This window comes from Phyllobates terribilis, unplaced genomic scaffold, assembly GCF_046119375.1.
Source record: "Phyllobates terribilis strain yellow unplaced genomic scaffold, ASM4611937v1 Scaffold_8__6_contigs__length_399053987, whole genome shotgun sequence".
NCBI lineage: Eukaryota > Metazoa > Chordata > Amphibia > Anura > Dendrobatidae > Phyllobates > Phyllobates terribilis.
In genome coordinates, this window is record NW_027362768.1 from 306,585,844 (window position 1) to 306,613,579 (window position 27,736).

Sequence of the window (27,736 nt, forward strand, 5' to 3'; positions counted from 1 at the left end):
GGATTTAGTTTACTAATTATGTGACTTCTGGAGGCAATTGGTCACTCAGGATTTTATTTAGGGGTATCAGACTACAGGGGGCTGAATAGAAATACATGTCCCAATTTTCATATTTATATTTTTTAAATATTTAAAAAAACATGTATCATTCCCTTTACACTTCACAAATACTTGCTACTTTGTGTTAGTACAGCATATAAAATCCAAATAAAATATATTTAAGTTTGTGGGTGTAACGTCAATAAATGTGGAAAAGTTCACGGGATATGAATACTTTTTCAATGCACTGTATATATGTAATACCCCACCAAACATGTTTTCTTTTATATAAATTAGGTATTAAAAAAAGACATAAAAAACGATATTTCAGATCCATGATTTTATTGTTGCTAAAATGGATTGAGGAGCTGATATAGTCATTGAGTTCACACGGCATATTACTGATCAATGGAGAAAAAAAAAGAACACATTTCTGGAAGAAGCCATCTTAGCTGAATACTTGAAGATGAAACAATACTGCAAAATTAGAGTTGTGATCATTTATTATCCAAAATCACATTCTGGACTCTGCGATAAATGACTGAAGCTTTTTCCAGTGGTATGAATCTAGTGAAGCCATTTTGCTAACAAACAACTACTTTTTGATTACCCTCTTACCAGAACTACAGCATTGTGCTCTATATATATATATATATATATATATATATATATATATATAGATCAGTAGTTAATGAAACCAGAAAAATTGTTTATAAAAATATTTGTCATCTTTTATCAGTTCAGTAGTCTGACAATAAATTAATCTCACCTAACACCTATTCCGATATCTTATACATTGATGTACATTGCTCTAACACTGTTTACAAAAATTAAAAAAAAATTAAAAAAATAAAACTGTATAAGAACTAAAACAAATACTGCACTAATTGTTAACAGTGTATAGAACATTTGAACTTTTTTTTTACTTTTTCACTTTTTTTTTATTTTACTGTTAACTTTTAGCATCCCATATCTTTTCAAAGTCAAACGCTCAGAGCAATCGGATAAAAAAAAAAAACTAAAAAACCTGTAAGCTTTGTGTGTTATCTGCGAGAATCAGGCTGTGTATGTGAAGCTAGTTTGTACAGTCATAGTCTACAGTCTGTCAGTGATAAAATCAAATTTGACAGTAACACAATATAGAGATTTAATAGGCAGCAAACACAGCACATTTGCTAATAATAACCAAAGATGCACGTGGGAAGCAAAATCCGATTTTTCTTTTTTTTTTTTTTTCTCTTCCGAATGGGATAAGCGAGCAAAAATTTAATACTAATCACAAATTTAAGCTTTATTACAAACTGTAGGCTGCATGACCTCTATGAGTTGCTATGTAAATTCTACAAATTGCTTGTCAGAAAGCCAAATCTATGAATGAATTCCCTACGCCAATAATGGAAAATACACAATTTTTTTCTCGTATTATTGATACCAAACTGAAAAAAAAAAAGAAAAATCATAGTAAGCTGAAAGCTAATAATCTAAATTTGTATGATTTTTTTGCAAGTAAGAAACTGAGTGCTTTCTGGAGAAAAAACTGCAGATTATAGAATGACACAGGCATAATATAAATAAAATATTCATATAAAAATAGTCTCTTACAAAATATACTCTTTTCCATAATGGTCCATTTTTTTTTTCCATTAGATTTCGTCTGGAACATTCCAACAAATGAAATCCAAATTTATTAATTTAGAAAAAAAAAAAAAAAAAATCAGAAAAAAAACAAACAAAACATAATCAGACAATTAAATATCAATTCAAGAGCGATTATTCCAGACAGCTAGCAGCAAACAGCATTAAAGTATTTAAGAAAAGATGTCTGCTTTCACCATAAAACAGGGAAACAAACAAGATTATACCTTGTACACAGCTATAAATGGGATCTGAGTAATACGTAATATTTACACCTCCAGTTTGTTTGTTTTTTTCCAATACAGAGATCTCATTTTCTAAATAATTAAAAAATTAAAACATTTTTTTTTGTTCGTTATAAGACAGTTTCAAATGGCAGAATTTTTTATATGTTAAATAAATTAATATTAGTTTACTCTAAAATATATCGTTAAATATCATCACAAGTCCCTGTGCCAACAAAAAAAAAATAATTGAAATATATTTATATATGTATAACAGAGTTTTATAAACATAAAAAAAATCAGTCATGGGGCAAATAAAACAAAAAAAAATTTATGGCGACAAATAAGGAACATAGAGAAAATTTGTCACCACCTAATCTGAGAGCAGAGGGGCGGAGACCCTGATTCTAGCGATGTGACACTTATTGGGCTACATGCTGTAGTTTTGATAAAATCACTGTTCATCAGCAGGAGATTATCATTAAAGGACTAGTAAACCTGCTGCCAGGTAGTCCAACCACGCCCCCACAGCTGATAGGCAGGTTTCTGCCTACAGTACACAGAAAGCTGCCAATCAGTGGTGTGGGCGGGGTTATGCAGAGCTCAGCATTCAGAGAACTGCTAGATCTGTAGCAGATAAAACAGGGATTTATCAAAACTGCAACAAGCAGCCCACTAAGAGATACATCACTGGAATCAGAGATTGCCTCTACATTATGCTTCTTTCTGATTAGGTAACAAAAACTTGATGACAGATTCCCTTAAAGAACGTTAATCTGTATAATCCAAACTGAAAGGGGAAAGTCACACAAATTCATTTTTAATGCATCCATTTAACTTTGCTAGCATAGTGGTTGTTTTTATAAAATTCTTCCGGTTCCAGTCTTGCTTATTTTTAAGATGTGACCCATCAGAGGCCTGATTTTTCAGCAGATTCATGTGTATCCAGAAAAAAAGGTAAACAAATACAGTGTACAGGACCCAAATACTTATGCAACATATCTGAATCTACAGTGTTTTCCTTGACAGAATGGATCATTGACTGTGTAAAGGAAAAGACCTGCTCGGTATTCAGAGCACCCCAGAAGATCTTATTTCTCTTGTTCTCTTCATAGTTGTAGACAGTCTGCGCAAATCTACAGTGAAGAATTATCAACATATAAAGGGTTTCATTGGATGAATGGTCTTAGAATTACTCAAATTAAAGACAACAATGGTCCATTCATTTAGCTTGTTACAAGGCAATGGGACTCTAGGCCACAATCTTGCAGAATGTAGCTTGAGATCTTGTGCAAATGTACGATATTAGTTCCCAGGGCTAAAACGCGTCCTTATCCGGGTAATGTTCTCATTTACAAGTGAACACTTCTGTTCTTTCACTGCACGTGTTACATTTCACGTAGCAGCACCAGTGGAATTTACAGTTACACTGCCAGACACGAGAGTACTGATGGGTATTGTACCCTCTCCCACAGCACATTAAATCACAGCCACTCGTATGTTGGGCTGTCTTGTTGCACATTCGACCCTGTGTGCCCACACTGCCTGATATCGGGTCTTCGTCACAATAATTTGGAGATTTTTCTATATACACCAAGTCTGTGTCCATCGGTTTGCGATACGACAGTGGCTTTTTGATTTTGAGGAACATTGGTCTTTTATTTCTGCTGGCACGAACCGGCTCAACTTGAACAGCTTCACTATATTTGTCCTTCAAGAGAAATCCTATTTCTCTGAACTTTGGCAGTGTGGTCCAGCAGGTTTTTGTCGTACAAGATCCTGATACTCCATGACACTTACACTCCAGTTTCATGTTTTCCTCTAGGACCTGCAAAAAAAAACAAAAATAACAAAAAAGTGTTTAGAAAACTTTTAAGCTAAGGAAATACAGTAGTATTCAAAATAATAGCAGTCTGTTCAAAAACATGAGTTAAGCACGAAATCTTTATACTAGTTTTTATTTCCTGCATCGGGAACATTGCACACTGTTTTCTAATTCAAAACATGAAGATAAAGGTATATCATTTTTAACTACTTTACAGAAAATAACAAAAAATGAACATCGGGCTCTTCTAAAAAATAGCAGTGTCTGCATTTGTCTTTACAAACTCACAATATGTACTTTTTTGAGGATTTAGCATTCCTGTGAATCACTAACCTAATATTTAGTTGTATACCCACAGCTTTTTAGAACTGCTTCACATCTATGTTGCATAGAGTCAACCAACGTCCGGCACCTTGTCAACTGTTATTCCAGCCCAGGATGCTTTGACTACATCACACAGTTTTTTGGCATTTGTTGGCTTTGCCTCAGAAACAGCATTTTTGATGTCACCCGACAAAGGTTCCATTGGATTAAGGTCCGGGGGTTAGGCTGGCCACTTCATAACCTCAATTTTGTTGGACTGGAACCAATATTTTGCTCATTCATTGGTTTGTTTAGGGTCGTTGTCTTGTTGAAACACCCATTTCAAGAGCATATCCTCTTCAGCGTAAGGCAACATGACCTCTTCAAGTATTTTAATATATGCAAACTGGTCCATGATCCCTGGTATAAGGTACAGTGGGTACGGAAAGTATTCAGATCCCTTTAAATTTTTCACTCTTTGTTTCATTGCAGCCATTTGGTAAATTCTAAAAAGTTCATTTTTTCTCATTAAAGTACACTCTGTACCCCCATCTCGACTGAAAAAAAAACAGAAATGTAGAAATTTTTGCAAATTTATTAAACTAGAAAAAGTGAAATATCACATGGTCATAAGTATTCAGACCCTTTGCTCAGACACTCATATTTCAGTCACATGCTGTCCATTTCCTTGTGATCCTTCTTTAGATGGTTCTACTCCTTTGTTGGAGTTCAGCTGTGTTTAATTAAACTGATAGGACTTGATTTGGAAAGGCACACACCTGTCTATATGAAACCTCACAGCTCACAGTGCATGTCAAACCAAATGAGAATCATGAGCTCAAAAGAACTACTCAAGGAGCTCAGAGACAGAATTATGGCAAGGCACAGATCTGACCAAGGTTACAAAAGAATTTCTGCATTACTCAAGGTTCCTAAGAGCACAGTGGCCTCCATAATCCATAATGGAAGAAGTTTGGGACCACCAAAGTCTTCCTAGACCTGGCCATCCAGCCACACTGAGCAATCGTGGGAGAAGAGCATTGGTGAGAGAGGTAATGAAGAACCCCAAGATCACTGTGGCTGAGCTCCAGAGATGCAGTAGGGAGATGGGACAAAGTTCCACAAAGTCAACTATCACTGCAGCCCTCCACCATTTGGGCCTTTATGGCACAATGGCCCGACAGAAGCCTCTCCTCAGTGCAAGACATATGAAATCCTGCATAGAGTTTGCTCAAAAACACATGAAGGACTCCCAGACTATGATAAATAAGATTCTCTGGTCTGATGAGACGAAGATAGAACTTTTTGGTGATAATTCTAAGCGGTATATGTGGAGAAAACCAGGCACTGCTTATCACCTACCCAATACAATCCCAACAGTGAAACATGGTGGTGGCAGCATCATGCTATGGGAGTGTTTTTCAGCTGTAGGGACAGGACGACTAGTTGCAACCGAAGGAAACATGAATGCGGCCAAGTACAGAGATATTCTAGATGAAAACCTCTTCCAGAGTGCTCTGGACCTCAGACTTAGCTGAAGGGTCACCTTCCAACAAGACAGTGACCCTAAGAACACAGCTAAAATAACAAAGGAGTGGCTTCAGAACAACTCTGTGACCATTCTTGACTGGCCGAGTCAGAGCCCTGACCTAAACCCAATTAAGCATCTCTGGTGAGACCTGAAAATGGCTGTCCACCAACGTTCACCATCCAACCTGATGGAACAGGAGAAGATCTGTAAGGAAGGATGGCAGAGGATCCCCAAATCAGGTGTGAAAAACTTGTTGCATCATTCCCAAGAAGACTCATGGCTGTACTAGCTCAAAAGGGTGCTTCTACTCAACACTGAACAAAGGGTCTGAATACTTATGACTATGTGATATTTCAGTTTATCTTTTTAAATAAATTTGCAAAAATTTCTACATTTCTTTTTTTTTCAGTCAAGATGGGGTGCAGAGTGTACTTTAATGAGAAAAAAATGAACTTTTTAGAATTTACCAAATGGCTGCAATGAAACAAAGAGTGAAAAATTGAAAGAAGTCTGAATACTTTCCGTACCCACTGTAAATAGGTCCAGAGCCATAGTAAGAGAAACATGCCCATATCATAATGCTTGCACCTCCACGCTTCACTGCCTTCAGAGTGTACTGTGGCTTGAATGCAAAGTTTGAGGGTCGTCTGATGAACTGTCTGCGGCCCTTGGACCCAAAAAGAAGAATTTTACTTTTATCAATCCACAAAATGTTTCTCCATTTCTCTTTAGGCCAGTTGATGTGTTCTTTTGCAAACTGTATCCGCTTCAGTACATCATTTTTTTTAAAGAGGGAATTTGCGGGGACTTCTTGCTAAGAGATTAGCTTCACACAGGTGTCTTGTAACTGTCACAGTACTCACAGGTAACTTGAGACTGTCTTTGATTATCCTGGAGCTGATCATTGGCTGAGCCTTTGCCATTCTGGCTATCCTCGATCCATTTGAATGGTAGTCTTCTGTTTTCTTCCATGTCTCTCTGGTTTTGCTTTCCATTTTAAAGCATTGGAGATCATTTTAGTTGAACTGCCTATCATTGTCTGTATTTCTTTAGACGTTTTACCCTCTCCAATCAACTTTTTAATCAAATTACGCTGTTCTTCAGAACAATGTCTCAAATGACCCATATTTTTCAGGCTTTCAAGGAGAAATGCATGTACAACATGTGCTGGCTTCACTCTTAAATAAGAGCCCCCTGATTCACTCCTGTTTCTTCACAGAATGATTGACCTCACTAATTGAACTCCACACTGCTATTATTATGAACACACCCCTTTCAATTAATTATTCAAATACACAAAATGAAGTTACACACACCTGAGACGTCTCCCACTCAAATAATTTCAAAACTTTTATTAATTCCAAGATAATCTGGAATGCATGCATATTCATCTTTACATGAAACCCAGCATCAGAACTAGAGATGATCTAATCGATAAGATGAAAATTGAATTAGATTCGAATTTCCTGAAATCTGCACATCCTGGCGCATTCGATTTGCATGGTTCGGCAAAAAAATAGCTGCCATCTTTTACATACTGCAGAAGATTGCATGGGTCACAGACTCTGTTGGCTTCCCCAAGATGCCTTGCAGCTATCATGACATGCCATGCTTCGTATATGATGAGGTTGCAAGAGCCTAAGGGCGTTTTGGAAATCTACTGTTTTTCAGTTTACCGGACTACACGTGGACTCAGGTGGTTTTGTTGTCCATTCTCCCATGGTCTGTCAAAGCTCAGAAAATGGGGCTATTGAGATTCTGTTAAACAGCTTCTCATCTACTTATCCACCAGTACTGGAAATTGCCTCAATCTTCAGCTTTAGCTTAATGGTTTCAGGAGATGACCCATCTTTGTAAAATGAAAGACCTAATCACCTAATTCAATGGTACCACTGATAAGTTTCTGCCACTGTAGAGAAATTGGATCCTATTTTTGAATTCCCCCAAATTCCATTTGCTGTTTACTGTTACATAAGGGATCATGATTTTCCTTTTTTGTTCTGTATTCATCCTCCAGTGCCTGCACCTCATTTTTCTTCCTTTCTACCCTCTTTTTTTACTTCTCATCAAATAACTATCTCCCCTGCTTTCCTAATATCTTAAAATACAGATCGCATCCTTCTAACCTTTCTTCTTATATTTTGAGCTGAGATTGTGTTGCAATATCAGACCTATAATTTCTAAACTCAGATGTGCTGTTTGTTTACATAAGAATGAATATGTGTAATGATTCCACCCCTCAGTGTTTCTTATGATGCGGTGATTGACAGCTCGGTCGTCCAGTCTGGTGCAGGGGCATTCTGAGCTGTCTGTGCAGTGACTGACAGCTCGGTCATCCAGTCTGGTACAGGGGTGTGCTGAACTGTCTGTGCTGAACTGTCTGTGCAGTGATGGGCAACTCAGTTGTCCAGTCTGGTGCAGGGGCGTGCTGAGCTGTCTGTATTTGTATTGACAGCTCGGCCTTACAGTCTGGTGCAGGGGCATTCTGAGCTGTCTGTGTAGTGACTGACAGCTCAATGGTTCAGTCTGGTACAGGGGCATGCTGAGCTGTCTGTGGAGTGATTTGCAACTCAGTTGTCCAGTCTGGTGCAGGGGCGTGCTGTGCTGTCAGTATTTTTATTGACAGCTCGGCCGTATAGTCTGAGCCTGGAAAGTGCTGAGCTCTGCTAGATGCTGCCTGTTCCCTTGATTGCTCAAATATTTAACTGGGCTGGCAGTCCCAGACAGCTACTAGCCATAGCTTCAGCTCTGTGTGGTTTGTTTTCACTGTGCTTAGTGCCTTGCGTGTTGATCTATCACTGCCTGATCTTGGCCCTCGTTCTGACCATCCATTTGTCTAATCCTTTTACTCTGATCTGCTATCCACCCTCTATTTTAACCTCGGACCGTTACCTTACTATGCCTTTGTCTCTTCCCTCTGTTTATGATGTACCCTCCTGGCTTTTGACCTCGGACTCATTGACTGTCCAGACTCACGGTATGTCCATGACAAGTGATTCATCGTCACGAAATATGGTTTGCTTCACGATGTTTTCTGTATTATACTCAGTATCAGTGCTATCTACATATTTTGAAAATCTTTAATAAAAACAGATTAAATACATATGACATGACAGAACCACCAACAAGTAGAGATTATCATAGCCAATATCTCTGATGGCGGTAATGCTCAAGTTAGCACTGCTTACTGTGCATGCACCTGAAAATGGGAAGTATTACTTGCTGTACAAGCGCTTGCACTTGCCGCTCTCTCTCTCTATGTCTAATTAGATTTCTGGGATAAATCGCCAAAGCTGTCGAATTTGAATTTTAAAAGGTTCGATCATCTCTAACCCAGAACCCTTTCATGTAGGACATTAAGGATAGTCGCTGCCATGGCCATCTCTTTGTATTTGTGGGCCCATTTGGTGATCATCAGCCAACTTTCTACTTTACTTTGGAACCGTGGAATAGTGGAAAGCGTGAATATATTTTTGAAGTTGGATATTTCAAAGAGTTGGCAGTTAGGAAATTTTAAAGACAAACTGGACAAGACCAACGTTTCTTGACTTTGTCTGGATCAGATGGGGTTTGTAAATATACATATTGGGCACATAGCATCTTATGGACCAATGGCTTGCAGAGCAATCATAAAGAGTTTTACATAAGATGAAAAAAAATTTCCAAACAAGCGCTATATTTGTCCATTAACTGTGTTTGGTATTGTAGCTTAGCTGCATTTATTAATGGCATGGGGAAAAAACTATAATTAAAGCCTAGACAAATTAATCAATGGGTAAAATATGATTTTTTTTTTTACCAAAATCTCTAAAATCATGAAATAGCTACACACACAATGGAGTTATCAGATATAAAGATATTTAGCACTATATTATATAATTTCCCAACACCCGATATAGCATCACACCCCCAACTCTGTTGGGAAACACCCAGTTCTTAGTGTATCTAAATTTTGTAGAAGGAATAACAGAGGAACGACACAATGAAAAGTTATAAGAAAAGATGCTTTAGATATGTTATTTCATGAGGTACACAAGTATTTACTAAAATGAGTCTCCTATTTTCATCAATGTATACATGCAATGACAAGAAAAAAAATATTGCTTCCAAAGGAAAATTATGTGACTCTTAACGGAGGCCAAATTTGTCATAGGTTAAAATTTGAAGGAATTTTCCACCTTCAAACAATAGTTTACTAAATCCCACAGTTAACCCCTTCACCCCCGGGTGATTTTTTTTTTTTTTCGTTTTTCATCTCCTTTTTCCGATAACCATAACTTTTTTTTATTTTTCCAGTTATATGGCCATACGAGGGCTTGTTTTTTGCGGGACGAGTTGTACTTTTGAATAACACCATTCATTCAATCTTCAATTATCAAATAGAGTCAAAACCATGCAACTTTAGTTTCTGCTTAAGGTTTTTGCAGTCCATATATATTTTCAAAGTCAAACACAGTAGCACAGTAGAAACATGATGTGATCCTGGTCTAAAAGTGATTTCTGAACTATAAGTGACAATTTGAGTTAATAAAATTCTCTTCCTCCTGCAACTAATCTTTAAAGAGTGCTCTTACAGACCAAGGGACTGTAGATCCCTTGGCCACTACCCAATCGGTCAGTCCACCACTGGATACAACCAATCCTTCCACCTATTTTCCCTGTGATCTTCATAGAACCTCCAGCCGGTGCAGGGAGTAGGCTGAGAGATCGCTCAGTAAAGATTTTCACAGATGGCAGCAGTGAGAGCAGGAGGACTAGCTGGTTATATCAGAATAACAAGTAAGTACTGCTATAAAATCAACCATGTACTATATCAATGAATCAAACCCCTACAATATAAAATCAATTTATTACTGATGGTACAGTTCCTTTCTACATGTATATGCACATCTATCTGAACATACCGAAGTCATCATCTTTTCCCTACCTCACTCAACCCCCATACCCTTTCCCCTATATCCCAAGTTCGCAGCCTTGGAGTAAGAGTCTGCCCTATCCTTCAAACCACACATCCAAACCCTTATATCTTCTTGCCACCTCCAACTCAAAAATATTTCCAGAATTTGTCTTTTCCTCAATCCTGAATCTACTAAAATGCTAGTGCATGCCCTCATCATTTCCCAACTCGACTACTGCAATATCCTCCTCTTTTGCCTCCCAACTAACACTCTCACACCTTTCCAGTCTGTCTTTAACTCCACTGTCCGATTAATCCACCCCTCTCCTCGCTACTCCTCCACTTCTACTCTCCTCCAATTCCATTCCAAGCTTTCAATTCCCCATCAAATCCAGTTTAAACTACTAATAAGGATCAACAAGGATGAATCCATAATCTGTCTCCTCCATATATCTCCAAAGTAATCTACCAAAACATCCCAACACATTGTCTTTGGTCCTCACAAGACCTCCTTCTCTCCTCTGCTTTAGTACGTTCCTCATCCAATCACCTTCAAGATTTTTGCTGAACATCTCCAAGTCCTCTGGAATTCTGCTCCCAAACAAATGTGGGAGATAATCTGACTTGTTTGGGAGCAGAACCAAACAAGTCTGATTATCTCCCACATTTGAAACCTTCAGACGCAACCTGAAAACTCAAGTCTTCAGGAAAGCGCCTACTGCCTGCAATAACCAGCTGTCACCTCACCACCACCGGAACTGCTGTCTCCTTCCCATTACCCTGTAGACTCTCCCCCTCTCTACCAGTCTGTCATTGTGAGTTTGTTCATTGTAATTTATATATCTATATAGTATGTAAACCCTTTTCACATGTACAGCACCATGGAATCAATGGATCTTTAAAAATAAAAAATAATAATAATAACATACAATGTTCAGAATTAGTATGTATGACATTGTTTTACATTGTACTATTGTTATATTTAATAATATTATATCAGTCTGGCTTAATGTGATCTAAAAGAAAAGGAAACAAAGAAAAAAGCAAATCTTAGTGCTTTCCAGCCAGTATCCGAGTACCCAGTGGAGCTGCTAATTGAAACTGTCAATATATTGTCTATCCATCCATGTGTGCCTAATGCGCCTCTTCCAAACAGTGTAAATTTCCTATTAACGTATTTCATTAGCAGTGAAGCTGCAGACAATGGCGATGCTCTGATGGAATAAACAGTTTGATTGGAAAAAGCTGAGTGTGCTGGTCAAGTGGATCAACAAGCGAAAGAGCCCGCCGTCCATGGAGCTCCTATGCAATATCACACAATATGCCAGCTGACTCAGGAGCTCGTGAGCTCAGGGCGTTCTGGGTGTCGCATACCTGGCAAACGACCACTGTGTGGATTTGGTGTCCCTTTTAAACCAATATTTTGCCAAACTTTTTTTGTCATGAACCCAGACGAATTAAGTGTCTAATACCTGCACTGTTCTAGTAAACGTTATATTTGTCCGAAATATTTATAGAAATTAAACTGTACAAAAGTGGAGCAGATTGCGCACACAACAAGGGAAGAGGTAATATGCTATATTCTTCTATCCAAGACTATACTGTATTATACAATATTATTCTAGACTACAGTATATAGTAATTTATTATGCTAGTATATTCAATATTGCATTATAAAATACAATACTGTATAGTAACACAATATTTTGCCATACTATAAAATATTATAAGAATACTATGCCACATTAGGCTATACTTTACTATTGTATTCAATATTCTAGACCAGACCTCTGGCTGTTCCAGTCCAGCTCGGCCTGTGGACTCGGATAGCCGAAGGACTGAAAACAGTGGCACATGGGCTGCACCATGCTCTCTGCTCCCCACGTCCAGTGTCCAGATATGACCACTATCTGCATCCTCGGAACTGAGACAGCAGGAAGGATGACATCACTATATCGCATCAGCTGTGCAGAGAGTCAGTACACCAGAGACTGGAGCAGAGCGCCATGGGAACGGAAGCGAGGTATGTGTTGTTTTTTATTTATATTGGATATGTGCCTGAATATAGGAGGCTATGTGAGAACTCATACTGAATATAGGGAGGCTATGTGGGGCTCATGCTGTATATAGGGGAATATGTGTGTGCTCACATATTATTTAGGGGGCTATGTGGGGGCTCACTCTATATATGGGAGGCTATGTGAGGACTCATGCTGAATATAGAAAGGTTATGTGGGAGCTCATGCTGTATATAGAAGACTATGTGGGGGCTCACACTGTATATAGGTGGCTATGTAGGGGCTCATATTATATATGGGAGGCTATGTGAGGACTCATACTGAATATAGAAAGGCTATGTGGGGGATTATGCTGTATATAGGGGACTATGTAGGGGCTCACATTGTATATAGGAGGCTATGTTGGGGCTCATACTGTATATAGGGGACTATGTAGGGGCTCACATTGTATATAGTTGGCTATGTGAGGGCTAATACTACATATGGGAGGCTATGTGAGGACTCATACTGAATATAGAAAGGCTATGTGGGGGCTCATGCTGTATATAGGGGACTATATGGGGGCTCACACTGTATATAGGAGGCTATGTGGGGCCTCGTACTGTATAGAGGGGACTATGTGGGGGCTCATACTGTATATAGGTGGCTATGTGGTGGCTCATACTATATGCAGAGGGGTTATGTATAGGCTCATACTGCATAAAGGGGGCTATGTGTGGGCTCATACTGCATTTAGGGGACTATGTGGGGGCTCGTGCTGAATATAGAAAGGCTATGTAGAGACTCATACTGCATATAGGAGGCTACATGGAGGCTCATACTGTATATTGGAGGCTATGTGAGGTCTTATACTGTATATGGAGGTCTGTGTGGGGGCTCATACTGTATATATGGGAGTTATGTGGGGGCTCATACTGTAAACTTTACTATACAGGGGCAGCATCTGAAACAACGGATACTGGAAGCCTGTGCTAGCATTTCTTCTGCGGTGTTGCTATCAGTGTGTCAAGAGTGGGAGAAGAGGGTTGCATTGACAATCCAACACAATAGGCAGCACTTTGAACACATTTTATAAGTGGTCATATACTTGTAAAAAAATCATGAAAGAATAAAGTTATGTTAAAACCAAGCACACCATTGTTTTTCTTATGAAATTCTCAATAAGTTTGATGAGTCACATGACCCTCTTCCCATTGAAAAAAATAAAGTTTGATCCAAAATAGCCGACTTCAAAATGGCCACCATGGTCACCACCCATCTGGAAAAGTTTTCCCCCTTCCATATACTAATGTGCCACAAACAGGAAGTTGATATCACCAACCATTCCCATTTAATTTAGGTATATCCATATAAATGGCCCACCCTGTACAATAATATAGTAGATTTCTATACTATTAAAGTTTTGGTCTTTATTTAATATGTTTTGCTCAGTCTCAGTATGAAAGTAATACATAAATGCTACTGTCGTTTTAACAAACTTTTCATAAATCAATAGCATTAAATGAATATAAGAAACTTTTTAATATATCTTACAAGAGAAAAATGCTTCTTTCTCCACTTATTCATCATTTCATCTTCTCCCCCCTGAACTTGAACTCATCATTCACTCAGACATACTGTATAGCTAAAATTCATTGTGGCAAACAAGATGGACTGACTGCTCAATAAGGGATCAGATTTGAGCTTTGACGCCTTTATAGAGTGGTGAAGGAGAGGAGGATTGGAGAAGGCTGAAAAGAAATAAAGAGATACAAGGAGACTCAGCTGCTTTCTATTAAGTGTTTCATCTCATCCCAGAGCTGGATTAACAGTTTCACTGCTCAGTACTGTTGTATAATATCTTCAATACTGCTTGTGATGGTGTGCTACAAATAGGAAAGAGAGCTGGATCTCTTCTTCTCTATGTGAGAAGCTAGTCTCCTGGAGCAGAGGTCAAGGAAAACTAACAATTAGAGATGGAACATACAGAGGGGGAAACTGCTGGTACATGCAGGATACAAGTCATCAAAATGCCAGAAATAGTTCTACTACTCTTTACAGCTAATGACAAATAATTTTGAAAAGTCTTCTAAAATGATAGGTATGCTTTTATGACTGTATGGGGGAAATATTTAGCTCTGCATGGTAGTATCATTCTGATAACTAAAAAACCCCTAGAAGAGCCAGAGATCAGCACAGCAGTTCTCTGTTACACCCTACCTGAATTAGCTCAATGTGACCATGTTTTTGGTACAATAAATTGGAGACATAATTTTAATTTTTCCCGGGGCCACAGCCTTGTTTGGGGTCTCCATTAGTGATGAGCTAGCATGCTCATTACTCGAGATTTACGAGCATGCTCGGGTGTTTTCCGAGTATTTTCAGCGTGCTCAGGGTTATGTTTTAGTCACTCCATGCTCATGATTTGTGAATGTTTGACAGCTTTAATACATGTGAGGAATGCCTATTTCTTAGGCATTCCTCATATGTATTAAAGCTGTCAAACAGTCACAAATCATGAGCACAGAGTGACTAAAACATAACACCCGAGCACACTGAAGATACTCGGCGAGCATCCGAGCATGCTCGCCGAAAGGGTTAACAGAACATACTCACTCATCATTAGTCTCCACCAATCCTTAGAATATAGGGGCTAGCTTTTTGGGAGAAAGGCAATAAATGGTGAAATCAGAATAGCATTAAAAACCTTTATACCTCTAACTATACACTGGGAAAAACACCTTTGAAAAATAAAACTTAAAGGGAACCTGTTGCCAGGTTTTCCCCATATAAACTAAAAGTACCACTTTTAGGCCCTCTTACACATCACTCCAGCCAATCCATAAAAATACCTTTCAGAATTTTCCTGCTCTCTATGCTAATCGATGCGGTCCAGTTCGATGGATGTCACAGGTCCGTGTTCCGTGTCACCTCTCTCCCCGCAATCGCTGGCCCTCCTGTCTTGATGGATATGAATGACGTCTCCAACATTATCCACCCAGGGCTGCAAATCTATATTATGTGCAGTTGAAGCCTAAGCCTGCGCAGGAGTCTTGAGTTCAGAGCAAAGTCCTGTAATGCTCATGTGGTGGCTTAACTTCTGAAGCCTTCCTGCACAGGTCTGAGCTTCAAGTGCACAGGCTCGAGATTTGCAGTGCTGGTAGGATAAGACAGGAGACGTCACCCATGTCCATCCAAGACTGGAAGACCAGCGATTGTGCGGAGAGAGCGGCGCTAAACCAGACATGCGACACCGGGAAAAAAATAAAAGGTATTTTCATGGATCTGTAGGGAAGCGAAAGGCTTATACCCAGATTTCTGAAGTGATATGTAAAAGGGATTAAAAGTAGTTGTTTTAGTTCATATTGAGAAGACCTGATGACATGTTCCCTTTAATAAAAAATGTCACCAAAAACAAATGCAACACCATAAAAGTAAGGCCTCAATCAGACGACTGATTATTTTGATCAGACCCTGATAAGAGAGTGTTCCGAGTGTCATCAGATTTTCTGATACATGAAGAAAAAAAAGTTTCTCCACCTTCTTCTTTCTGACAGTCCATGAAAATCAAACTGCACTCAGATGTAAATTGAGCGCGGTCTGATTTTTTTCATGGACCCATAGACATGCATTGCTGATTTTGATCCGACTCTTGGATCAAAATCAGACATGTATCCACGATTTTCCGCTGACATGTAAATGGCCGCATAGACTATCGAAGGTTCGAGTGCTATCTGTGAAAACCACGGATAGCGCTCTACGCGAAAAACGGAATGAGGTCTTAGCCTTAAAGTGTTTTTGAAAATTTTCAAAGTTGGATACAACAATATTCATTAGTGATGGGCGAGCGTGCTCGGCACTGCTCGATACTTGATTGAGCATCGGGTGCTTGATTGAGTATTGAGCAGGGCCGAATATCGCATGGTGTTCAAATGCTTGTATCCCCATAAGAAGCTGATTTGAACCATCTACATGACCGCTGCTGACAATCACTGGGCTCAGCAGTGATTCCAATTTAGACAGCATGAGCCTAAAGGAAATCATTGAGCCGAAATCTCAATCTGCGCATGCAATGCCACCCGCACTATTTTATTAAAAGAGGCAAGTCACTTACCAAGCAGTGACCTGTGATACAGACACCAGACGCAGGTGGAGGGGCCAGGCAGGAGCCAAAGACCCTTCCTACAGTCCCGCCCCCATGCACCTAAAGCTAATTACACCAAAACTTCAAATGCTAATTAAAAAACAGCCTGGCTGTAATTTTTATTGTGCCACCATTTTCAAAAACCCATAACTTTTTTTTTTTTCTGTCGATGGAGCTTCTTTTTTGTATGCCAAGCTGTAGTTTTTTATTGTTACCACTTTGGGGTACATAAGATGTTTTATTACCTTTTATAGCTTTTTGGAGGAAGTTCGGAGACCAAAAAACAGCAATTCTGGCTTTTACAATTTTACTTACTGTATTTTTGCCATTTAACATACGGTATAAATAATTTTAGATTTTACTAAGTCAAACTTTTATGGACACAACATTATCTTTTGAATATTTTGGGAATAGAAGTGAAGAAGATGTGCAGAAGCATTAAGATTTCTGCTCACTGGTGCTAATGGACTGAGGCCGACTCCTTAGAAACAAGTCCATAGCATTATCCCTCCTCCACCGAACTATACAGTTTATAGTGTAGATCACATCCAAATACTGTAACAATGCCATGTAGTTCTCCAATAATACTGTTAAAGCAAATAACAGTGCTCAGGTCCTAGTTTTTGTAAAGGTTATCCAGTAAAAACAAGTAATCACTTATCACAAGATAAGATAGACAGAACGCGGGAACTTTTATCCCCATTAGAATGAAGTGGTAGTGCTCCATTCATTCCCTATGGGGCTGCCAAGAACTGCGCTAATTTTTTTTTCCGAGAATGAATGGAGTAGTGGTTGGTAGAGATGAGCGAACCTGAACTGTAAAGTTGTCCTGTGCTGAACTCCGAACACAGACTTCTCCTGGAAGTCCGTTTTACCGTTTTACAATTTGAGAGTTCAGGGAAGATAGAGAAATTTTCCAGTTCTAAAGTTTGGGTCGACATTGATTTCTATGGGGTTTGGCATAAGGTCATGTTCGAGTTCGGTTCTGGTACCTGAACCGAACTTTGGACTAAAGTTCGGTCAAACCCGACGATCCTGAACTTCCACAGGTCTGCTCATCCCTATTGGTTGGACATCCCACCTGCTGCACCATTTTGTAATGAGGATAAATGTTTCCCGTTGGGGATAAAGATTCCCCCACCTACCAAATGGTGCCGTCCCAGCGGTGGAACACCCACTGATCAGCAAGTAGATAGGTGATAACTTGCCTTTACGGGACAACCCTAAGCCAAGTATCAGAACTTTGAAGATAGTAACAAACACTGCAGTGAATTATCCGGAGACGGCTGGTGAAGTCCCCTAGATAGTGGAAACATAGGGGTATTTTTCTCCTTCACTTTTAATGCAATAGAATCTTGGTCTAACAGATAATATAAAGGGGTTGTCCACAATTTTATAACCTGTTCCAGTTGGTCCTACCAGCTATGGACAAGCAAATTTGTAATTGTATTTTATTATAATACATCTTTCTAAACCAGTCAAGTTATTCAATGAGTCTCCATACTGTTTTCTTCTGGTGACTTTCCTTCTGATCAGCTCTTATTCTGGGTAGTTTTGAACCAATTATCACCAACTCTTCTGAGGGGATATGGTGGTGATTTATCTGAATTGGCCCCTCTTCCAGTGCCTGGATGAGGGGCCAATCGAATAGAACGTCAATGGAAGAAAACAGGATAAAAACACATTGAATCACAAGACCGTCAGTGAGATGCTGGCTTCGAAACATGTAATATAACAAAGCTCAATAGGAAACATGTTTGTTTGCAGCCATTAGGATCTTAGGTCAGACGAGGACAGGCTATATAGTCATGGACAACCCCTTTAACTCTGAATTAAGGATCCAGGTGTGACAAGTGGCTTAGAACCTCATGCCTATATATAAAAGGGCATTGAAATGTAATATCTCATAGATATATTACATATATTATTCTAGATTGAAATACTTCTTAAAAATTCCAGAAATGCTATCTTGGGGTTGGATAATGCCTTGATAATTACCTTTACTGTCTTGACCTGAGAAGAGGGAGTTCAGACACTTCCAATAAACTGTCCTGTACAACATTTCCAACTATGCAACCAAACAGTAACCCAGCCTGAAGCAGCGAGCATGAACTTACACGTATACATTCATATCATACTATTTTGAACCTGTCATTTACAGTACGTCTTGTGAAAGAAACTGGGAGTCATAAATCTTTCTGACGGACAAGGACTTCATGTTATCAATTTCTGTACGTTCCTTTGGTATGTTAATAGACTGTCTATAGAAAGTGAGTGAATACTTCCCAATAGTTTGGAGTGGAATTATGATACAACGGGAAGTTTTGCATTTTGAGTATTTTTGCAGGATGCTAGTCATAAACTTAGGGATGATATGAATTAAAATGTGACGACCTGACCAGTCTACGGTTAGCTGGTGCCATGTGCAATACCTCCAACTTACACCATCGCTAGGTAGTATCACATAGTTCCCAAAAAATAAATCACAATACAGTATACAGTCAAATAACATACTGGTCAATCAAAAAAACTAGAAAATGTAGCTGGATCCAATGGTTTGGCCATCTCCAAAGTGATGGATCCAACGGTTTGGCCAGCGGCCTCTCCAAAAGTTTGGCCATCAAGTGTTGGCTCCAATGCCATCAGGGTTGGTGATGCCCCTTTTAGTAGGGATGAGTTGCACACCCCTAAGACTGGGAAAGAGCATGAAGATAAAGAAGCATAACTTGTAGATAATGGGGTTTGTTGAGTGCCATTTGGATTTGTCAAATTTTCTTTTGCAAACTTTTGATTAGGAGGTGAACTATTCTTAAATGGCGCTTTGCATAATCCAGCTTTGTTAGAAGAGTATGCAATGATTAGCTGATCACAGGGAAGAATGCAGCAGTGAGTGTTAAATATTACTGCAGTGCCTCCGCAGGAGAAATGGAGAATTGCAAATTGAAATGAACAAATGCAGCTCCTTCTCCAAAGGTTTGGGCATTAAGTGTTGCATCAGAGGTGCAAATGTCAGGCTCCAATGTCATTAGGGTTGGTGATGCCCCTTTTAGTAAGGATGAGTTACACATCCTTAAGGCTGGTCGTGAGCTTAAGGATAAAGCAGCATAACTTGTGGGTAATGGGGTTTGTTGGGTGTCATTTAGGTTTGTCAAATTTTCTTTTACACACTTTTAATTAGGAGGTGAAACTATAGAGATCAATTCTTAAATGGCGCTTCGAACAATCCATCTTTGTTAGAAGAGTGCCCAATGATTAGCTGATCACAGGGAACAATGCAGCAGTGAGTGTTTAATTTCACTGCAGTGCCTCCGCAGGAGAAATGGAGCATTACACATTGAAATGAACAAACTGTCCACAAAATGCATAGATATGTTGGGTCCTCCAAAGCAAGAGACAAACATTGTAGCCTCTCTCACTCCACTAAGGCTAATAGATGATGATCTCGAACACGGAACCCCCCCAATTTGTATTAACTAGGGATAGGGTTTTCGAAACCTGACAATTTCTTTAGTAAAAAGCTGTCTTAATTCATAAGTGGATAAAGAGCTATTCCTTAAACCCCTTAAAATAATGGCCACATCTGACTTCATCTTAAACACGTTACGTCTTCTATATAAACCAGTTCTATATGTAAGGGAGGAAGAAGAAGATGTCAATCAGTAATATTGTGTGTGATTACCCAGAGCAGATAAAAGAACCATGAGGAGAGTTCATCTGCCGACTTTTGTTCTCTTTATTTCCCATCCATAACTTGGGACATTAATGTCTTGTTATCTGCTGCAGTTGAGAAGACGCAGAACCCAAGTGTCAGGTCTAACTTTCCTATGTGGTATAACATAGTAGAAGTGTTCTCACATCCTCGTAATCTCTCCTAGAGATCTTTTCACGCAGAAACAAAATATTGTGTAAACTCAGGGGCGTCAGCAATTTGTCAAGCACGGCACATATTCATCCCATTACATCTGTGGGGGAGTACATGCAAAAGTGTGAACAAGATACCTGCTGTAAGATTGCATTGCTAGGAGACCTCCACTATTTACAGTGGGATGTCTACTCCCGGAGGAGTGTGAGGAGCATAGAAGAAATATTCTCTTTAAACCTAGGAAATAATAAAGTCTGTTAGTATCTTGAATCCAAAGGTGGATTATTATAGGAAGACACATCTGATGACAGTAAGCGATGATCTTAATGATGCCCGAAACGTTACCCAATTCTTCCTTTATAAGTGAAAAACAGAAAAGTCTAAAACTAAAGGTCGGTGCAGATGACCATAGATGCTCTCATTCGAGAAAATCGGGCTGATCATGCAAATGACACTGATCAAACTCTGATTCTCTCACATAAGGAGAAGATGAAGAAAAAAAATTCTCAATTTTCTCCATTGTATCAGTCCGTGGAAATCGGACTGCACTCAGATGTTATCCGAGTGCAGTCTGATGTTTTCCACAAACTCATTGACTTGCATGGCCGAGTGCGATCCGTATATCGGATCTAACTGAGATTTTTTTCCCTTGGACATAGACTATCCAAGGAAAAGAATCGGATATGTGCACAGCCTCATTAAATAACACTGGGACGAGTGCTATTCTTCAAAACGACTGACAGCACTCGATCCGATTATTACAGTTGTGTGCACCTGCCCTAAAAGGAGTAAAAGTGACTCATACAGAACAAAGCATCTACTCGGTGTTCTATCACCTGTAATAAATCTCTTTTAAAAGTGTGTTAAACATTGGAGCATAGCTGGTAACAGTCCTGAATTTGCCGGGACTGTCACAATTTTTTCTAATACCACCCCAGGCAATTTTATATTTTTTTTACTGCTCATTGCCTAGGTTCCTGCAGTGCAGACTGGTTTCCTAAGCAAGTGTTTACAAGCTCTCTTCCACAGAGTTTGTAAGAGCTGGTCTGAAGGTGACCCAAACTGCCTCTGCTTGCAGCACTGGAGAGCACACAGTTTAGGCCAGCGGCACAACGATGCTGCCACCCTTAGCTGTGAATCAATCAGGAACGCACTGACCCCCCAGCAACTACGGAACTGTTAGGCAGGGGAGCGCTGCACTCCTGAAGACAATTTCAGAAAACCGCATTAAATGTCTTCATGCTATCAACTCTAATGTTGGTAAGTAAGTTGTAGTCTGTCGAGATTTACTTTGTATGCCATGAAGATTCATCTCGATGAGTATAAATGGTCTTGTTTATCAATTGTGACTAGTTAATAAGGACTACAAAGACAGTTCTATATTTGGTAATGCAGTCTTCTATTATCACTTTATAGCAGGATAATTTTGTTCTGTGGCACAGATTTGGGCCAGTTCTTAACTATACCATTGGTTTAAAGAGTTATAGCAATATTATTATATTTCTTTTACTGATTAGCTTAAAGGGATATTTTCAGGATCATATAATTATGGCACTTTCACAGGATTTAACCTAAGATAGAAACAAAATGAGTAAAAACCCTGAAGTAAGTAAAAAGTAGTAGTACATATAAATAACATAGGGTACTTAGTAAACACTGTTGTTGATTAAAAGAAACATAAAAGACATCCCACCACAACAAAGTGCACCTAACTCGGAACGGTCCTATACTAACTCTAATATTAAAACCTTACCATATGTCAAAAATGACCTGAATAAGGGCAAAGTAGGACTGGAGTCCAACAGTGGACACCCAGTGTAAGGCTGGTGGGTATGGAACGGCTGCGCCACCGGCAGAGTGTACTCTGAAGGGGCATGACTAAGTGACAAAGTGTCTACCGGGTCTTTACTAGGACCTCTGATGGTGAGGACAGGCTGGGCTGCCGGTAGACACCAGGTACCATTCCAGGGCAGTCCGGGACTGCAGCTGCTGACCGGAGGGTCAGAGGGATGGGTATGAGGTACAGGAGGGCAAGACAAAAGAGTAGTCAGACAGTCCGAGGTCGGGGCAGGCTGCACGAGTTCACAAAACAAAGCCAGAGGGATAGAGAAGTCACACTGAGCGGGTAAGCAGGCCGGGTTGATAACAGGAGACAGAATACAGTGAACAGTTGCTAACAAGCTAGGAACCAATATTCTAGCAAAGAGTTGTGGGAAGAGCTGCCTAATATTGACACTGCTGGCACGGGAGAGGGCAGGTAACCTAATCTCGGCAGGATACAGCAGAGTTAAATTCCAACAGAGACCTACCACACCCCCCCTAAAGCCAAATGAAAACCACATGTGCAGATGCAGCAGTGCTGAGGAGTGCTGCAAGAGGCAGACTCAGCGAGACGGCCTGACACAAGGAGAAGCCGCGCGGTGAGCACGGTGAGTAGGGCGGCGCTGAGGAGTTACCAACCTGACACCCAGCTATGGGAAGCAATATAAATAAAATGCCCAGCTCATAGAAAGGGAGGCCACACCCTTGTTTGTACTGATTTTTTGGGGGGCGGTTTGCTTTATTTCCGTAGGATTGTATGATAAAAGTCAGTCCCACCTCTGAAATCTCGAAAACAAAGTCCTGTCTCATGCCACTCCATTCAAACAGAGGACACAGGATCCCCTTTCTTATGATAAGTAAGAGTCACAGCACCCTCAGGCATCACCTGCTTATTACTTATCCTGTGCAGAGGTAATAAGTGTATACTAAGGTAAAACCCCAAGTAATAGGCGACATCGGCAGCACGCAAAAGAATAGTCTATTCTCATCAGATCTATATCCACAGGTGTACACCACCAAAGTAGTCATATGAGATGGGGAAAGGGGAAAGTGGAAAAGTGTGGATATAAGGAAATTAAAATGCATAAACTTTATTGATTAGTTAAAATCCTATAAATGTGAAATTGCTCATGCATCTATAGATGCATATAAGGTAACCACTTACTAGTTGAAAAAGTGGTACCCACTAATAAATCTGGCTGGATGTAGTGTAGGGCAAATTTGGGACACCTCAGTCAAGTCCCTCTAATGTAGGACCGAGGTTATATATATATGATATCCCCATATATTGGAATAGCCTAAATATGAATGTCAGGTGGAACAATTAAAGACACATATAGTTGCTATAATAGCAAAATGTACATGTATCAGTCTGCCATAGGGCATTACTATTCACCACCTGACAGACATATATATATATATATATATATGTGTATAGGCTCACTTAAATCCAGTTGTTTTAAATATTAACAGTGGGAGATGTCAGAAATCAGCACTCGCCTTCTGCTCAATCACACAATTGCACAGTACGTGTATTTAGGCTGCTATTAATGGCTCGAGAACTGAAACTTAGACTCCTGGAGAGAAGCTACTCAGGGAGAATGATTAAAAAGGCATATAATTATGCCCTAAGAGTGGAGAGAAATGAGCTCCTGGTCCCTAAGAAGAAAAATAGAGATGACAATAATGTCGTGAGATTCATTACAGAATTTCACGATGAATGGCAAACGATGCTGGATATCTTTAATAAACATTGGGACATCATTCGATCAGATGTGGATTTGAGAAACTGTGTAACATCACGAGCATCTTCTGGGTATAGAAAAAGTACTTCAATTTCAAGTTTTCTAGTATCTAGTCATTTTAAGAGGGATAATGTGTCTATAAGAACAAGAGATCCCGTTTTTTTCCCATGCAAAATGTGTAAGGCATGTCGGGTTTTAGTTCCTAGAAAATGGTTCATGGATGCCTTTGGGAAGAAATATACAATTTACCAACATATTAATTGTGCCACCAGTGGGGTAGTTTATTGCCTTGAATGTACCTGTGGGCTTAAATATGTTGGGACATCGGCAGCACGGTTGCTAAGTGGTTAGCACTGTTGCTTTGCAGAGTTGGGGTCCTGGGTTCAAATTCCACCAAAGAAAACTTCTGCAAGGAGTTTGTATGTTCTCCCCATGTTTGCGTGGGTTTCCTCTGGGTTCTCCGGTTTCCTCCCACACTCCAAAGACAGACTGATAGGGAATGTAGATTGTGAGCCCCAATGTGGACAGAAATGATGATGTTTGAAAAGCGCATACAATGGTGCTACAACCCCTGGCAAAAATTATGGAATCACCGGGCTCGGAGGATGTTCATTCAGTTGTTTAATGTTGTTGAAAAAAAGCAGATCACAGACATGGCACAAAACTAAAGTCATTTCAAATGGCAACTTTAGGGCTTTAAGAAACACTAAAAGAAATCAAGATAAAAATGTGGTACTCAGTAAGGGTAATTTTTTTCAGACCAAGCAGAGGGAAAAAAATATGGAATCACTCAATTCTGAGGAAAAAATTATGGAATCATGAAAAACAAACACACAAAAGAACACTCCAATACATCACTAGTATTTTGTTGCACCACCTCTGGCTTTAATAACAGCTTGCAGTCTCTGAGGCATGGACTTAATGAGTGACAAACAGTACTCTTCATCAATCTGGCTCCAACTTTCTCTGATTGTTGTTGCCAGATCAGCTTTGCAGGTTGGAGCCTTGTCATGGTCCATTTTCTTCAACTTCCACCAAAGATTTTCAATTGCAGGCCATGGCATTGACCTTATGTGTCTTCTTTCAAGGAATATTTTCATAGTTTTTGCTCTATGGCAGGATGCATTGTCATCTTGAAAAATGATGTCAAACATCCTTTCAATTGATGGGAAAAGAAAACGATCCAAAATATCAATGTAAACGAGCATTTATTTAAGATGTAATGACATCCATCTCCCCAATGCCTTTACCTGACATGCAGCCCCATATCATCAATGACTGTGGAAATTTGCATGTTCTCTTCATGCAGTCATCTTTATAAATCTCATTGGAACGGCACCAAACAAAAGTTCGAGCATCATCACCTTGCCCAATGCAGATTCGCGATTCATCACTGAATATGACTTTCATCCAGTCATCCACAGTCCACGATTGCTTTTCCTTAGCCCATTGTAACCTTGTTTTTTTCTGTTTAGGTGTTAATGATGGCTTATGTTTAGCTTTTCTGTATGTAAATCCTATTTCCTTTAGGCGGTTTCTTACAGTTCGGTCACAGACATTGACTCCAGTTTCCTCCCATTCGTTCCTCATTTGTTTTGTTGTGCATTTCCTGTTTTGGAGACATATTGCTTTAAGTTTCCGGTCTTGACGATTTGATGTCTTCCTTGGTCTACCAGGATGTTTGCCTTTAACAACCTTCCCATGTTGTTTGTATTTGGTCCAGATTTTAGACACAGCTGACTGAACAACCAACATATTTTGCAACATTGCGTGATGACTTACTTTCTTTTAAGAGTTTGATAATCCTCTCCTTTCTTTCAATTGACATCTCTTGTGTTGGAACCATGATTCATGTCAGTCCACTTGGTGCAACAGCTCTCCAAGGTGTGATCACTCCTTTTTAGATGCAGACTAACGAGCAGATCTGATATGATGCAGGTGTCAGTTTTGGAAATGAAAATTTACAGGGTGATTCCATATTTTTTTCCTCAGAATTGAGTGATTCCATAATTTTTTCCCTCTGCTTGGTCTGAAAAAAAATTACCCTTACTGAGTACCACATTTTTTTTCTTGATTTGTTTTAGGGTTTCTTAAAGCCCTAAAGTTGCCATTTGAAATGACTTTAGTTTTGAGCCATATCTGTGATCTGCTTTTTTTCAACAACATTAAACAACTGAATGAACATCCTCCGAGCCCGGTGATTCCATAATTTTTGCCAGGGGTTGTATATAAGTGAGTAAAATAAATAAAAATGTCTCCATTTTATTAAAGGGACTCTATGCAATGAAAAGAGAAGCCAACAAAGACATAGCAAAACTTTTTTCAGTGGACTTTGTATGGCATTGCAAATCAGTCCCAAAAAAATGCTGTTCAGCCGCAATGCTCGAAACAGCCTATGTGAAAAGGTGGCACTGTTGTAAAACACATCCATGTTTTTTCCTGCACTCTAGGACAGAAAATGTGTCATACATTTCTGATGTTTAGTCACCCTACCTGGTGTCCTCCGTTTGCTTCCCTTTGTCTCTTATGCTCGGATTGGTGTTCCTTTCCTCCCAAGATAACCACTGTAGTGACACGGAGAGAGCAGGCAGAAGTTTTAACCACACTTCCCCTGCCTTTCCTGTACTATGTGATAGGTACGGCAGGGAAGGTATGGTATAAGACCTACCAGTGCACTCACCATGTCGCTGTGGCAGCCAACTTAGAAGCAGGAGGAAAGGAAGACGGATTTGAGCAAAGGAGGCAGTGGGAGGCAAACAGTGGGCACCAGGTACGGTGGATATATGTGATAAGTATAGTCACTTTTCCATCCCAGAGTGGAGGGTCGCTTTAAATCAATGTTGCTAAAAAGTAATAGCATGAAGTCTCCCATGGAGGGTGAATACTTTTTAAACATAAATGTTTATCTTAACAAGTAATTAAATAAATAAACAAATGCAATATACTACAGTATATTATATAGAAATGTTGCAAATTTCAACATCCTACGTACGATTTGGCCTTAGTGTAACATACCCCTCCTAGTGTATGAGCTCATACTGACAAACTGTGCTAAGTGCAAAGCATCCCGGAGCTACACAGGGGTTGGGATTCTCTTCCTGCCTCACTAGGACTTTTCTTGGCCAAATGACTCTGCCACAAGGAATGAAAAATGAGCCTCTCTCAGCTGCCATTGTTAAAACCTTGACTTCATTCTTCAGGAAGTGCTGCGTCTGACCCATAGATAAAGGCAACTCCCAAATTCTAAATCATTTCATTTTACAAAACCCAGCAGGAAAGAAATACTCTATCACTTTCAGGCATGGCTGAATATAAATGAACAATGTTATATAATGTGCTGATGCAAAATGAATACTTCCTATAACTTTTGGTATAAAACGAACACTTCCTATAACTTAGTATAAAACGAATACTTCCTATAACTTAGTATAAAATTAACACTTCCTATAACTTAGTATAAAATGAATACTTCCTATAACTTTTGGTATAAAACGAATACTTCCTATAACTTTTGGTATAAAACAAATACTTCCTATAACTTTTGGTATAAAACGAACACTTCCTATAACTTAATATAAAACAAACACTTCCTAGAACTTTTACTATAAAACGAACACTTCCTATAAATTTTAGTATAAAACAAACACTTCTTATAACTTTTAGTATAGAACGAACACTTCCTATAACGTTTTGCATAAATCCAATTTTAGCAT

The 27,736-nt window shown here is 39.3% G+C and overlaps 1 protein-coding gene across 2 annotated transcripts in view; it reads right to left on the reverse strand.

Annotated features, from left to right (window-relative positions):
- Window positions 1-364: 364 nt before the first annotated feature.
- LOC141157371 (protein Wnt-7a) overlaps window positions 365-27,736 on the reverse strand; it is a 100,991-nt gene continuing 73,619 nt past the window's right edge. For both annotated transcript variants that reach the window (XM_073644520.1, XM_073644519.1), the window contains exon 4: window positions 365-3,726. In XM_073644520.1, coding sequence (XP_073500621.1) covers window positions 3,247-3,726 — 480 coding nt within the window. In that variant the 3' untranslated portion in view covers window positions 365-3,246. The remainder of the gene's footprint in view (window positions 3,727-27,736) is intronic.